At 38.9% G+C, this 15,263-nt stretch overlaps 1 protein-coding gene across 3 annotated transcripts in view; it reads left to right on the top strand.

Annotated features, from left to right (window-relative positions):
• The window catches only part of LOC126484184 (ATP-dependent RNA helicase DHX30-like), a 317,910-nt gene extending 302,874 nt beyond the window's left edge, over window positions 1-15,036 (top strand). For all 3 annotated transcript variants that reach the window (XM_050107597.1, XM_050107596.1, XM_050107598.1), the window contains 2 exons: window positions 14,563-14,663; window positions 14,771-15,036. In XM_050107597.1, coding sequence (XP_049963554.1) covers window positions 14,563-14,663; window positions 14,771-14,933 — 264 coding nt within the window. In that variant the 3' untranslated portion in view covers window positions 14,934-15,036. The remainder of the gene's footprint in view (window positions 1-14,562; window positions 14,664-14,770) is intronic.
• The last annotated feature ends 227 nt before the right edge of the window (window positions 15,037-15,263 follow it).

Below are 15,263 nucleotides of genomic sequence, written 5' to 3'. Positions count from 1 at the left end.
AACACCCAGCAACTATGATAAGTTCATAGAAATTGTCCAGAATGTATCAAGAAAGTCTATCCCTAGGGGCTGCAGAACGGAGTTTGTACCAGGTCCAACGAAAGACAGCCGGCAACTATACGATGCATATAAGGAAAAGTATGAGGAGAAGACCAGCTAATCGAGAAGTGCCGAGAAGAATGGCAACATCTAATTGAAAGTGTAGACGTGAAACATTCTAGCCGGATTGCCTGGAAGACAATTAAGAAGCTAAATAATGACCCTAAGCAGCAAACAGAAGCACCAAGAGTAACAGCCAACCAAATAGCGCACCAACTCGCTCTTAATGGGAAAACGAAGACTCCAGCAAAAACCATCCCCATAAGAAGTGGCGAAAGTGACACGAATTACTACAGCCATCCATTTACCATTGAAGAGCTAGAGTCCACACTTAAAACTCTGAAACCTGCAAAGCAGCAGGGCTAGACGACCTTAGGAATGAACAGATCCTTAAATTTGGCAAGTACATGAAAAACTGGCTGCTCCTACTTTTCAATACATGCATCTGGCTAAACAACATCCCGAAAATCTGGAGAAAGGGCAAGGTCATAGCCATTCCAAAACCCGGCAAACCATTGGACGAGCCAAAAAATTTCAGACCGGTAACATTACTTTGCTGTTTGTACAAGGTGTTCAAGTGCATGCTGCTGAATCGACTTGGGCCTAATATTGATCATCAGATAATTTCGGAGCAGGTGGGGTTTCGCCCTGGGAAAACTTGCACTGGACAGGTCTTGAATCTTACCCAGTTCATAGACCATGCACACTGTAAATCACAGACTGCTGCTCACTAAAATATACGATATGACTAATGATTTCAGGCTGATACAAATTATATCAACTCTTCTCAGCAACAGACGGTTCATCGTAAACCTAGGAGGGAAGCGAATCCGATGGCGTATCCAGAAAAATGGACTACCCCAAGGCAGTGCCCTCGCACCCACTCTTTTCAACATATATGTGAATGATCAACCAGTTGCACCAGGGACTAGGAGCTTTGCTTACATGGACGATCTTGCAATAGCCGTGCAGGGTCGGAACTTTAACGACATAGAAATTAGCCTTACGAATGCCCTCAACGGTCTAACGCCATACTATGAAGCCAACTGCCTATGCCCGAACACAGCAAAAACATTATCCTGCCTATTCCATCTTCAAAACCGAGACGCCAAACATACCCTAAACATCATGTGGAACAACCAACGGATCGCGTTCAGCAGCACTCCTTGTTATTTAGGCGTCACCCTTGATCGCACACTTACTTACAGATATCATGTAGACAAGGTCAGGGGCAAACTATCAACAAGAAACAACCTCATGAGTAAGCTCACCTCCACAAAATCGGGTGCCGACCCACATACTTTATGTACGTCGGCACTTGCACTCTGCTACTCGGTTGCTGAATATGCTGCCCCAGTTTGGGAAAGATCAGCGCATGTGAAACGAGTGGATCCTCTGCTGAACGATGCCTATCACGTAATCACAGGATGCCTAAGACCCACCCCAGTTACTTACTCACTGGTCATACCGGACTCGAGAGTCCATTACCGCAGCAACGTATTTTCGCCATCTGTCACTGTCTTGGGCTATTTCCTTCCATTCATATTCAATACCTAGGCTCCTCAAATCAGCCTTCACATTGTCCTCCCATCTACGCCTCGGTCTCCCCACAGGACGTTTTCCTTCTAGGTGCCCTACCAATGCTCTGCGTGCTGCCCTGCCCTCATCCATGCGAGCTACGTGACTCGCCCATCGCAGCCTATGTGATTTAATAATACTGATTATGTCAGGGCTTGAATAGAGTTCATGAACCTCTTCGTTATGCAGTTTTCGCCACTCTCCGCTAATGTCATCCCTTTTTGCTCTGAAAATTTTCCTCAAAATTTTGTTTTCAAATACTTGAAACGGCTTTTCATTTTGCACAGTGAGAGACCATGTCTCACACCCATACAGCATAACTGGTAGAATAATAGTTTTGTATATTCTAATCTTTAAATTCCTAGACAGTATCCGTGATGAAAGTAATCTATTTAGTGAGAAGCAGCACGCATTTCCCGCCCGTAGTCTCTTCTTCAGTTCGGATTCAATCTCATTTCTCGAAGTGATGTCCACGCCTAGATACTTAAATGTGTTCACTTTTTCAAACTGCCTGTCTCCAACTCTTAACATTTCCTGATCTACTGCTGTTGGTATTCTAGTAGTAACCAGGTATTTAGTTTTGTCTTCACTTATCCTTAGACCTACATCTTCACTAGCCTTGATTAACGCATTCGCATTTGCTGTTACAGATTCTTTCCTATCGCTAATGATGTTTAGATCATCTGCATACCCTAATATCTTAATATTTCCATTTAACTCCACATCCTCTGAATTATCTGCTGCCATTCGTACAATATATTCTAGGACTAACTTAAAAAGTACTGGAGGCAGGGCATCTCCCTGCTTAAGTCTGTTCTTTATTACAAATTCTTCTGACTCGAATTTTCCCCACACGTACTCTAGCTTTTGAGTTTTTCAAACTCTCTTCTATAAGTCTAACATACTTCTTTGGTATTCCAAGTTCCAAAAGAATTCTGTACAATTTTGACTGCAATACTGAATCATATGCTTTGGTAAAATCTATGAAAAGATTATTAACTGGTTTATTGTATTCCAATTTCTTTTCAAAAATTTGACGTAGGGTGAATATTTGGTCTATAGTTGAATTGTTCCTCCGAAAGCCAGCTTGGTAATTCCCCACAATTTCATCTGCATTTGGTGTAAGCCTGCTTAGCAGACTATTCGAGAAAATTTTGGAACATACTGGTAATAGCGATATCCCTCTATAATTACTACAATCTATTTTGTCACCTTTCTTTAAAATTGGTTACTTAGTATAGCACTGGGGTCTGTCAGTATTCCCCCAGAATCCCTTCGAAGTGCATTTGTCCTAGCCTTGAAACCCTTCCTATACTCATTTATGTCTGGGTAAAATTCCCAAATGTTTTTTGTTTTACTGTTTGTTTCAATTTTTGTAATTTGATTGTTCAAATGATCTCTCTTCTTTGCCCGTAGCCTATGACCAACTTCCCTTCTCAAGTTCAAGAACTCGTCTCGTTTTCTGTCTCCCATTCTATCCCAATCTAATCGCGCTCTTCTCCTTTCTTCTACCAATTTCTTACATTCCTCATCAAACCACTGTTTCCTCCCGTTCTTCTTAATTGTACCTATTGTGGCCTTCGCTGCCTCTTTCATATTATTCCTCACAGTGATCCACTGTTTATTTACATCCTCATCTTGATCTTCGTGTGTCCTGAGAGCATCAAACCTATTTGAAATTTCTATCATGTACTTTCTTCTAAAGTTTTCATCATTTAGCTTGTCAGTGTCGAACCTAACAAGTTCTGCTTTATGACACCTTGATGATGCTGTAGATAGCCGTTGGTGAACTTTGGCAACTACAAGAAAATGATCAGGATTGCAGTCTGCTCCCCTGAAAGTCCTAACATTTTCTATACTAGTGTGCCATCTCAAATCTACAAGAACATGATCAATTTGGTTTTGGGTGTGTCCATCCGGAGAGACCCAAGTTGCTTTATGAATGTCCTTCCTTTTGAAATAAATGCTCTCAACAATCATGTCTTTTGAAACAGCAACACCCCGGTTAGCCAACTTTATTTGCTTAGTGGCATAGTTCCACCCAACATCACTCGCATTCGGGAGGAGACGGTTCAATCCCGCGTCCGGCCATCCTGGTTTAGGTTTTCCGTGGTTTCCCTAAATCGCTCCAGGCAAATGCCGGGATGGTTCCTTTGAAAGGGCATGGCCGACTTCCTTCCCCATCCTTCCCTAATCCAATGAAACCGATGACCTCGCAGTTTGGTCTCTTCACCCAAACAATCCAAATCCATCCGACATCAGACGAGCTATAGCAAGCGAAGCAGAGCGCCTCAAGCAGCTGCGCAACCATCGCCATCCTCTCTTCGGACAAAACCCTCCACACACACGTCTAAAATCAAGACGGAGTTTCCTCACCTCAGTTCAACCGCTCGAAACCTCAAAACAAAAGGGCAGATTGTCAAAATGGCAAGCAACACTGCCTACGGGAGACCAGGCACCTCTAATCTCACTCAACGAACAATTGGCCTCTGGAAATGAACTAAAATGTCCATTATGGAGAACCCTCAACCGCTTATGAACTGGCGTGGGCAGATGCAACGTAAACATGTGTAAATGGGGATACCGAGACAGGACGGACACGTGCCAGTGCCAACAGTGCTGGAATGCAGCAACATGGGGGAAGTGTGCAGGAAAGATGATCTGGCAAACGCTATGGCAGTGGCAGTTAAATGCGCTTAATTTTGGCGGGACGTCATATCATATATATACCATGTTTGTCTTTATATTGTAATGTGACTCCCCATTTTGGGTTTGTTTTATTTATACATATGTGTATTGTATTTGTATTTGTGTGTATATGTAATATGTGGGTTGTCTATGGCTTGGACACGATTAAATAAATAAAATATAAAAAAAAAAGAAAAGCTATTTTACACAAAACTGAAACACTATTTTCTAGTGTGCTAGTTTTGCTGTTATTTAATTTTACATTTCTTTGAATTTGCTGTCTACTGTTTTCACCCATTCAACAAAACAGCTTTCAACAAGTGCCAGTTTGGTTTCAATATTAGTTTCCAAAGTTGAAATTCAACTATTTACATTTTTGTCTACAGTTCTTATTTCCTCTAGCACGTTTTCAAAGGCAATTTTGATTTTTCCCTAACTTCAGTGTTCTCATCTTTGACATTTTTAACTTAATTATGAAATTTAAGTCCAATTTCTTTCATTTTGAACTCTGCAGACTGTACTCAGCCCTCTAACCTCTTAATTTTTGGCTTGATGTCATTTAATTGAGCTGTATCTTTACTGATACAATCAAATAACTCTCCAATTGAATGACCAGTTTCTGTGAACTGATTCTTATTTTCTTGTTTAGGATTCGAGCTGTTAATTTATTTTTGCAAATTGGTCATTACTCTAATATTATCTTGGAACTCTTCCATTTGGTCCGTGTTTGCATACAAAAACAGTAATATCAGAAATTGAGTCCACCTTGATCTAAAAACACCTTGTCATTACACCTTGTTGGTCATTATTCATTTTGATTAACTGATACTTATTGTCATTGCTCATTTTTATTAACAATGACAGCATTGTACTTATGTCATTATCATCATCTCGTTTTAATTCATCCATTAGTTTTTCCTGTTTTACAAGTTCATCACTAATGTTTTCCTATTCTTGTTTCATGACACTAGTTAAGTCTCTCATGCCTGTATTATTTCATGTTGTCCTAGAGTCTTCATTGACTGTCATTGTTAATAATTATACAACGAAACACTTCACCAAATAAGAAAAAAAAATTTAAGAAAATATTTACAGGACATAATTTTGTTTGTTTTAGACGTTATTAATTGTTCACTTTTCATTTTAATTTTATTCCATCCGTTTCTTCTTCTTGTTTGTGAACTCATTTTGTGCTGTTATTGTTGCTGTTTTTGCAGCTGTGGTTCATATCTGACCGAAAATTTTCACCATATCTTTTAACCTGCAAGAAGAAAATTAGGCCACCACAATATTCACATTTCACTTTCAGAAAATCCCGGATGACGCCAGAATATTCTTACTGTCCCCACCGTCTTGTTGCCCAGTGTTGAACTGAGTGATGTTTGGAGTAAGCTAGTAATTTGGGTGGCTGGTCACATTTTCACAGCACTTGTCCCACTGAGGTAGGGACACATTGCAGTGAATGACACGGACAGTCAAATTTTAATAACCAGTTTTATTAATAATGAAAATACTCATCTTGTATGTTGATGGCTCTTTGTTCTCTTTCTTTCTGTGATTCATCTTTCTATAATAGCCGAGATCATCAGGTTACTACTTCAATGGCAATGTGAAATCTAGTGGACTTCCTGCAGAATTATACAAGTATCTTCAGTCATTTCACTTCTTAATACAAATCAGTAAAACACACAACTCATTCTTTGTCCTCAAGCTTCAGACTCTTACAACCAACTGCACAAAAGAACAAAGATATACCTCTACCAATATGTAACAAAGAAATTACTGTCATATATCAGTGTTTTTATGCAATATAATCTTTGGGACATACATTTCATAAATAAAATACAATTAATTGTCTGTATTTTTTGAGAAGTCCATAATCATCATTGGAATTACTTTAAGTATTTATATACATTGACATTTAAACATTTTCACATAGCTTTGTGTTTTTCAAACTCGCTTCTATAAGTCTAACATACTTCTTTGGTATTCCAAGTTCCAAACGAATTCTGTACAATTTTGACTGCAATACTGAATCATATGCTTTTGTAAAATCTATGAAAAGATTATTAACTGGTTTATTGTATTCCCATTTCTTTTCCAAAATTTGACGTAGGGTGAATATCAGGTGTAGTTCAGTTAGTTTCACCTTATTTGTGTGCTTAGTCTTCCGACACCCAACACATTTCCGCATTACCTGCAGAACTTTCTGTCTTAACTTTGGATAGTAATAATAAGTGCTTATCTTACCTAGGCATTTGAAGAAGCCATAGTGTTCTTTAACATTGAAGGTGTGTAATATAAAGTTATTGACATGATACCTTGGTAAACAAAGATACCGCTGGCTCTACTCTGCATGGTGTCAGTGAAATAATACATCTTGGTAAATCATAAAAAAATTTTCAAACTGTCATTACTGTTCTGCAGAAGTTTTAGCCTGAGATTTTTGCCATCCAGGATCCTTCTATTGTTGTTGTTGCTCCACGCTTTTACACATCCTAACACAATATCCTGTTGTGTTTTATCTTTCATCAAGGGAACTTTGATTTCTGAATTGTTCTTCATGAATTCAAATAATTCATTGATACCTTGTGGTAGCTTCAGTAAGGCTTAAGCAGTTATGTTTTGATTACCTTTGATATACTCAGTTTCATAATCAAATTCCTGTGAACAGAAACACCGCCTACCGATCATCCTTCAAAAAAGATTCCTTAATGTTGTCAAAATCAGTTCGGCACTGCTTGGTCTATAACCAGGGGTTGTTTTTCTGTGGATGATTCAAGAGAGAATCACTATTTAAAAGCTGCTGTGGTTATAAATTTCCTGAAGAAAGATACTAATCCAAGATATCTCTTCAACTGCTTCTTGTTTTGAGGTACGGGGCAGTGTCTGATAGCATACAGTTTCTCAGGTTCTGGAATAATGCCTTGAGGTGATATTGTGTGTCCAAGGAATTCAACCCTTTCCTTACCGAAATGGGACGTCATTAGGGTGGCTGTGTTTCTGTATTCTGAAAACCTATATGACTTGAGCCAAGAGCCATGTGTGTTCTGACCCCGTGGGGATAGCAGTCACTAGATCATCAACATACACAGTGACTCTACTTAAGAGTTCATGTCATAAGACTTGATCTAAAGCAGAAGTAAATATGCCTGTACTTTTATTTACACAGCCAACAGCCTTGCAGCAGTGGTAACACCGGTTCCCATCAGACCACCAAAATTAAGTGCTGTCGGGCTGGGCTAGCACTTGGATGGGTGACTATGTGGTCTGTTGAGTGCTGTTGGCAAGCACGGGGCACTCAGCCCTTGTGAGGCAAACTGAGGAGCTACTTGATTGAGAAGTAGCAGCTCCATTCTCGTAAACCGACATACGGGCAGGAGAGTGGTGTGCTGACCAGATGCCCTCCATATCCGCATCCAGTTACACCTGTGGGCTGAGGATGACATGGCGGCTAGTTGGTACCCTTGGGCCTTCCAAGGCCTGTTCGGATGGAGTTTAGATATTTAAACCAAAAGGGGAACACAGAACTCGGAACTTCTGCCCCCACATACAAAGGCAGTGTACTTACGGTTGTCTTCATGTAGTGCAATTTGCCATTTTGAGACTCTGAGGTCTATTATGGTGAGGTACTTAATATTAGGGAATTTTGGAAGTTGTTCTTCCAGGTTGTCAGGCTGCGTCCTGACAGACACACTAATTTTATTTATTTCTCATGTGACAAGCACTAGGCGAACACTCCCATCTGATGTGCTAACGGCCAAAATGTGGCTACAGTAAGAAGATAAGGATGGTTCTCATTATTTCCCAGTTTAGCGCACTATTGATCTCTTTCCTCACAGCCATGTCTTTGACCCTTGCAATGGGGTAAGACATGAAGCAGAAGGTTTTGTGTGGGTACACCTCAATTTTGTACTTTTATCCTTTGATTATGCCAGGGCCTCATTCAAAAACGGGACTATAATGTATTAAAAGCTCCTGCAGTTCTACCTTTTGTTCTGTAAGACACACTATCTCCGGGCCTATTTCCTCTTCTGTGATTGCTCAACTCCCTGTATGTTTACAAACATGACAATAGGACAGAAGAATTGTATTCAAATGTAAAGAGTGTGGCATTTGATTTGACTAGTTCTAATGAATATTGTTGGTTGTTCACAACAAAATGACACTTCTCCATACCAGTGTCAATTTGTGCTTGATACTTCCTAGAGGTGTCCATGCTGATAAGGCAGTTTATTAGCCTTTCAACCACAAGAAAACTGCATTGTAAAGAGAAGCTATCAATTTGATGGCCTGCAATTTTGTACCTTCAGACTGGCCTCCTACAGCTGTTTGGATTTTACAATTTTGAATTGGAAGCATTGGTATGTGTACTTGTTTTTGTAATTTGTCAAACAGACCCTGTGAAATTATATTCATGGTAGCTCCAGCGTCCAGTGCTATGGGTGCCCTTAAATCAAGTATTTGTGCATGATTACTGCCTGTACTGTGTCTTCATTTTCATCTACATGGTTGGTAATATCTTCCTGACACAGGTCATCTTTGATATCACCAACAGAAGTTCGATTTTTCCGAATTTCCGTGAGCACTGACCACCGCGTTATGGTTAACCTCAACTATGTGCATATTATGCATCTGGTTTCGCCAGTAAGTATTTTGCATGGCTCTTGATCTGAAATTTCGATGTCCCTGGCCGCTATTACTGCTTATATTCGGGCGGTGGTGGATTATTTTGTTACCCAGTGGCCATTAGTGTCTTTGTACCACCCCCCCCCTCCCCCCCCCCCCCCCTCCACCTCCGGTCAGCAACGCATTGTATGTTTGCTGGCCATAATCTCTCTGGCATTAAATCCTGGCCGATTTAAATTCTGTCCTTGGTTATTTTTGTAACGTTGCTTGAAGTTTTGCGCCTTTCCGTTACTAAATTGCTTCATGTTGGTTTTGCTGCGAGGGGACTGTGGCTGCCAACTGTGTTGGTTGCTATTGCCATTCCCAGAGTGTTGTTTGTTACTTAGTGTATGGACTATCTGTGCACTGTCACTTTGTGTATGCACAGGTCTCTCTTCATAAATAACATCAGTGGCACCAAGAAGTGAGAGGAAATTCTCTATATCGTGCTCAGCAGTGGTGATTAATTTCTCATGTATATTAGCTGGTAATTGGGTTTTCAAAATTTTTAGGACATCTACATGTTATACCAGTTTTGTCCTGTAACAAGTTTTATATAGATGGTTCTAAAAGTATCTTCTGGGCCCTCCATGTTTATTGCTATAAGGCACTGGATTAAACACTTCACGCATCAACCTCTCTTGTACTGCAATGGACCAGTATATGTTTAGAAATGCCCTTTCAAACTGTTCATAGGTGTGACATTTTTCTGTCATGTCAGTGGCTCACAGCAATACATCATCTCGTGTGTAACCTACCACAAAGCATATCTGCTGTGCTTAGGTCCAATTCCTTGGAAAAAACATTCCGGAAGCCTCTTATGAACACAACTGGGTTTGTTCACTTACCTTCAGAAGAAAAAATTGGAAACTGCCTGTGTCATAATAAACCTTCATCCACGAGCAAAGTAGAAGGGCATGCAGCACTGTCCTTTGCCAGCATGGTTTTTTTTTTTTTTTTATTTTTTTTTTTTTTTTTTTTTTATCGGATCGTATACAATACATCCGTACAACAGGAGCAGAAGTTGGCAGCACCTGCTGCATGTTACAGTTGTGATCTATTTCACCTGACAGATTAGGGTTAAAGTGCGGATAGATGTTTGGATTATCTGTCCTGTCTGTTGACACCTAATAGCTTGGGGCTGAATGTTCCCTTTCCTTTTCAAAGTTATTAGCGATGTTTGTCTATGATTTTTCCTCCACTGCTTTCAAGCTCTGAGCTGTTTCAGTTCTTAGTTCTGCTTTCTGTACCTGCACTGCTTTCTCGATCATATCTACATAACCTTTGTGTTTCTGGACTACCTTCTGCACCAGGGAACTGCCTTGGTCTAGCATACCAGCCTCGGCTGTCTTTATTTATCCTTTCTTGCTTCTTTTTCATGAACTTGCAATGACAAAGCTTGCATCCGTTCAGGTAGACCTTTGTACACTGTTTGCAACTCATCAACAGTACCTGCAAGTGTATGTACATTCTGGCATGATTGTGACTGCTCCTGCTAGATTTTTGTTTGAGCCTCGGTCACCTCTGCCACCTTTTCCATGAACTGTTCTTGTCTCACCTACTGATTACACTTTTCGGCTTAAATTATTTATGTCTTGTGGCAAAGCAGTGAACAATTGTGTTTTTAGGTCTTTCCCCAACATACAAGTTTATCATGTAATTCATTTGAAAGATCAGCACACAAATCCGTTGCCAAGTCATTGAACTGTTGTGCTATGGTGGTTCTGAAAGCATCAAGAAGTTGGCTTTTGCTGTTCAATTAATTCCTTTTGTGTATGTGTCTGATGTTTTGAAAAATTGTTAAATTTTTTGTTTTGTTCTTTTCAAAACTTATGAAATGTTTCATTGATACTTTGCTAGTGTGTTTGAATGTGCTCATTAAGTTTATTAAATTTTTTGTTTTGTTGTCAAAAATCATTAAATTTTTCATCAATACTTCATTAGATTGTTTGTTTTTGTTCTTCCTTAAACTTGTTCTTGAAATCATTGGAACTTTGTTTAAATAACTGTTGTAACATCTGCATCATGATTGGGTTTTTCTGATGCATGCAATGCACTCTGTACAATTACGTTTGCATTAGGCATAAGTATGGCAGGCAAAGAATGCTTTTATAAAGTGTGCACTGTCATGCTTTACATTTTCACAAAAGAAAAAAATACTCCCTGGAGAAAATTGTGACCCTGTCTCATGTACTGTCATCATCATACGATTTAGAATGATCATGTTACTATCATCTGTGTCCGTGTTAATTGAAAAATGTAATTGGTCATCGTCACTGCGACCAACATTTTCAGTTTAGATTTCATTTGTTGCCATGTCCATGTTAGTGGCATCTTGTGCCTGGCTATCTAGCAGTGGACTGCCAACAATGTACCTGGCGTGTGCAATAATTTTTTGAAAATTTTGCTGAATATTAAATAAATGCATACTTTTGACAATGAAATATTCTGTTTGTAGTACTGAAGATACCACTACGAACCCTTTTCAGTGGTGTCTTGCTAACATGTATCAAAATATTTTGACAGTGTAGCTCAATTGTGGGCACAAATTTCTCTCTCTAACATTAATTTTCTGTGCAAATGTCTATGTATTTTAAGAGAACACTTCAATTTGGGAACTGGGTGAGGAAGGGTACTACGATCACTAATGGCAGAGACACTACTAAGTGCAGTCATGTACACAGTGGATCATGAATTTTTGTGCCTTTTCATTGGCTTTCTCACATCTTCCGGAATCAATTTTTCAATTGATTACATTTAATCTGAACATAAGGCAGCTGTGTCCCTGAGTCAGAGGTGAAGGGTTTGAACTTTAGAGGGTGTGGTTGGTGCCTGTTCGGATACTGGACACAGTACAGCATCTAGAGAAAGTGACATTGCCACAGAATTATTGAGATAGTTGGGAAAACAACCCTGGTAAAACTGTTTCATCTGGTAGGTGAGATATATCAAACAGGTAAAATACCCTCTTACTTCAAGAAGAATGTAACAATTACATTTCCAGAGAAGGTAGACTCTAACAGGTGCAAGTATTACCAAATAATCAGTTTAGTAAGTCATGGCTGGAAAATACTAATTTGAATTATCTACAGTAGGATGGAATGACAGTTTGGGTTTTGGTGAAATGTGGGAACACACATAGCGATAATGACACTTTTACTTATTTTTGAAAATGGGTTGAAGAAAGCCAGATCCACATGTATAGCGTTTGTAGGTTTAGAAAAAGCTTTTCACAATGTTGATTGGAATACATTCTTTGAAATCTTGAAATTATTGAGAATGAAATACCGAGTGTGAAATGTCATCTACATCTTGTACAGCGACCAAGCTGAATGTCAAATGACATTAAAGTGAAGTGGTGGTCAAGAAGGGACTGAGACAACATTGTAGTGTTTCCCCAACATTATTCAGTCTTTATATTGAATAAGTGATAAAGAAAACCAAGGAGAAAAGTGGAAAGGGAATTAAGTTCAAGGAGAAGACATGTATACTTTGAGGTTTGCCAGTGACGCTGTAAATTTGTCAATGATGGCAAATAGATTGGAAGAAAAGCTGAGTGGCATGGATAGTTTCTTGAAAAGATATTAAAGATGAGCATCAAGAAAACTGAATCTAGGGTAATGGAGTGCCATCAAATACAATCAAGTGATGATAATTGGATTGAATTTCGAATGAGACATTTGGGCAGCTCTGAAGGGGTACTGAATTGAATTGAGGAGAAAAGAGCTGTAACGCATAACTTGACAAAAAGGACACAGTGTGAGTCTTCATGGATCAGTTAATCTGATAGTGGAGAGAAGTATGGGGATAAAAATTGTAAGAGGGCGATCAAGACTTGAATGCAGTAAGCAGGTTCAAATTCAGATAAGATGCAGCAGATATGTAGTGATGAAGAGATTTACACTGGTTAGACTAGCAAGGAGAGCAGCACCAAACCAATCTTCAGGCTGAAGACCAAAACAACAAATTGTGAATAGTTCGTCTAAGTGTGAAAGGTGCTGAGACTATCCCACCAGTGGTAAGTAAGGAAACAGATTTTTGTTCGAAGTTGCATTGATAAAATTAGTTATTAATCCCATATCCCCATGGCATTCTTCATGGCAGTGACAGATAAGAATGCCCATTCACTCAGCGATGAGGATGACCTTTGGGGTGCACAAATTTATATTGTACAGCTGCTGATTTACTTTTATTTGTTTACTGTTAGTGTATTAGGTCTCCAGTTTTCCTTACTTAAATCTAATAACACTTGTACCACATACAGAGCTCTCTGTGTTTTTCTTTTCTGATTATAAGTACTTGATATTATATGAAAATTGTCGTTTTTTAAGCCAAAGTGAGTGTTCTTTAAATAAAATGTTAAACTGGAGCTGCTGTTATGCTACCTGTTATTCATGTTACAAAACATATTTCATGAAGAAAGTATTAAAAATACATTGTTTTATATCTCTCTCATCTCTGTTTTAGGGCTGGAGTAACTTGTGACACTCCTAAATTAGCTACATTGCCACTAACTTCAAGTTTAAAAACAAGCTTGCTTCAGTTTTCAGATATAGGGGTGTCAAAGACTTGGATTAAACTGAAATATATTAATTTATTTATTTATTATGTCAAAAGTACAGAAATTTAAAATAGAAATATATAAATATTGACAGAATTTTACACAAAAGAAGACCAAAAATTGGACACTTCGAGTGCATTTGGAAGTTCTTCCTTCGGAGCCATCCATTCTCCCAAATACCAATATTTCTCCCACCATCACGAGATCCTTGCCGCATGTAGATTCTCGATCAGAGACTCAGTGGTTGTCAAGAAGCTCTTTCTTGATTTCAGCCTAAGGCGTGCGGGCTGACGACCAAATAGTGGATAGGCTTCCGTTGTTGTGGCCTTACTTTTCCCATATCTCACCACAGCTACCTCACATCAGATTTCAGGAGGAGCTATGTCAGCGAGCCAATGGAATTTGTCCACAGGAGTAGGTCTTAAGGAACACGTGATAATATGACAAAACTCATTTAGAACCACATCTATGTTCTTGGCATGACTGGACTTGTACCATACCGAACATGCATATTCAGCAGTGGAATAACTTAGAGCAACCATGCTTGAGTGCACATTGCATGGATTAGCACCCCATGATGTACCTGTCAATCTTCACACTGTTATTTCTGGCTGCCACTTTCTGTTTGGTGTTTAGGCAATGCATTTTATATGTTAGTGCGCAATCCAGAATTAGTCCAACATATTTGGGAGTAGGACTATGTTAGAGTATGATGCCCCCCAGGAGATATTTAAGGATCTATTTGCCTGTTTATTCTTCAGGTGGAAATCACAGGTCTGAGTCTTGGCAGGATCAGGTTTCAAGTAACTCCCTTGAGAGTAAACAGAAACCTAAATTCTTGCTTGAGTAGTGATAGCACAATCATCAGCATAAATATATTAATATGAAAGCATGTTCTAAAATTTATGATTCATGAGAAAAATCACACATTATTAACAAAAAACACATATTTTTTCCCCTGTTTTCAGTATGAAGCTTCCTCCAGTGGCAACTCTACAGTGAAAGGCAACAGTTATGTGGTCCTTTCATTGAAATCAAAAGGAACTGTCAAAATGTTGTGTGAAAAGAGGTATGCATATTTCTGTCATTCTGTCATCAAACTATCTCTCTCTCTCTCTCTCTCTCTCTCTCTCTCTCTCTCTCTCTCTCTCTCATAAACATGATTTTTTTTTTCAGGGATGCAGAGCAGTTGCAGACTCTCAGAACCATCATTTGGTGGGTTTTAGATTACTACATTAGAAACGAAGGATCCTCAGGAAATGAATGCAATAGGACTGTTGACAAGTTCCGGGAGTTTTTGCTTAAAGTATTAGTAGATGTTCTTGCATACAAGAAATAAACAGATTAAGAGTGATCATCAGGATCTTGTAAATATTTTTGTTATGTGTCAAAATGTAAATGATGTTACAAATGTATGTATCTTAGATAAAATTCTTGGTAAAAAAAAAGACTGATTTCTGACTGTAGCTGCTGCTGATAATGTTCTTGCGATTTTCAGTGATAACAAAGATTACATACAAAGTTATATAAAGGTTCAACCATTGACCAACACTTCAGTAGTTAAAGTACAGATATTGCATTTGTGTTATATTTCTTTTGGCTAATAGATATTTCCGTGTATACCAAATTATGATGTATTCTAGCAGTACAGCAAGAAAGATGGGTATAA

This window comes from Schistocerca serialis, chromosome 6 (assembly GCF_023864345.2).
Source record: "Schistocerca serialis cubense isolate TAMUIC-IGC-003099 chromosome 6, iqSchSeri2.2, whole genome shotgun sequence".
NCBI lineage: Eukaryota > Metazoa > Arthropoda > Insecta > Orthoptera > Acrididae > Schistocerca > Schistocerca serialis.
The sequence above is the reverse complement of the archived record's forward strand: the minus strand, read 5'-3'. Positions and strand labels throughout refer to the sequence as shown.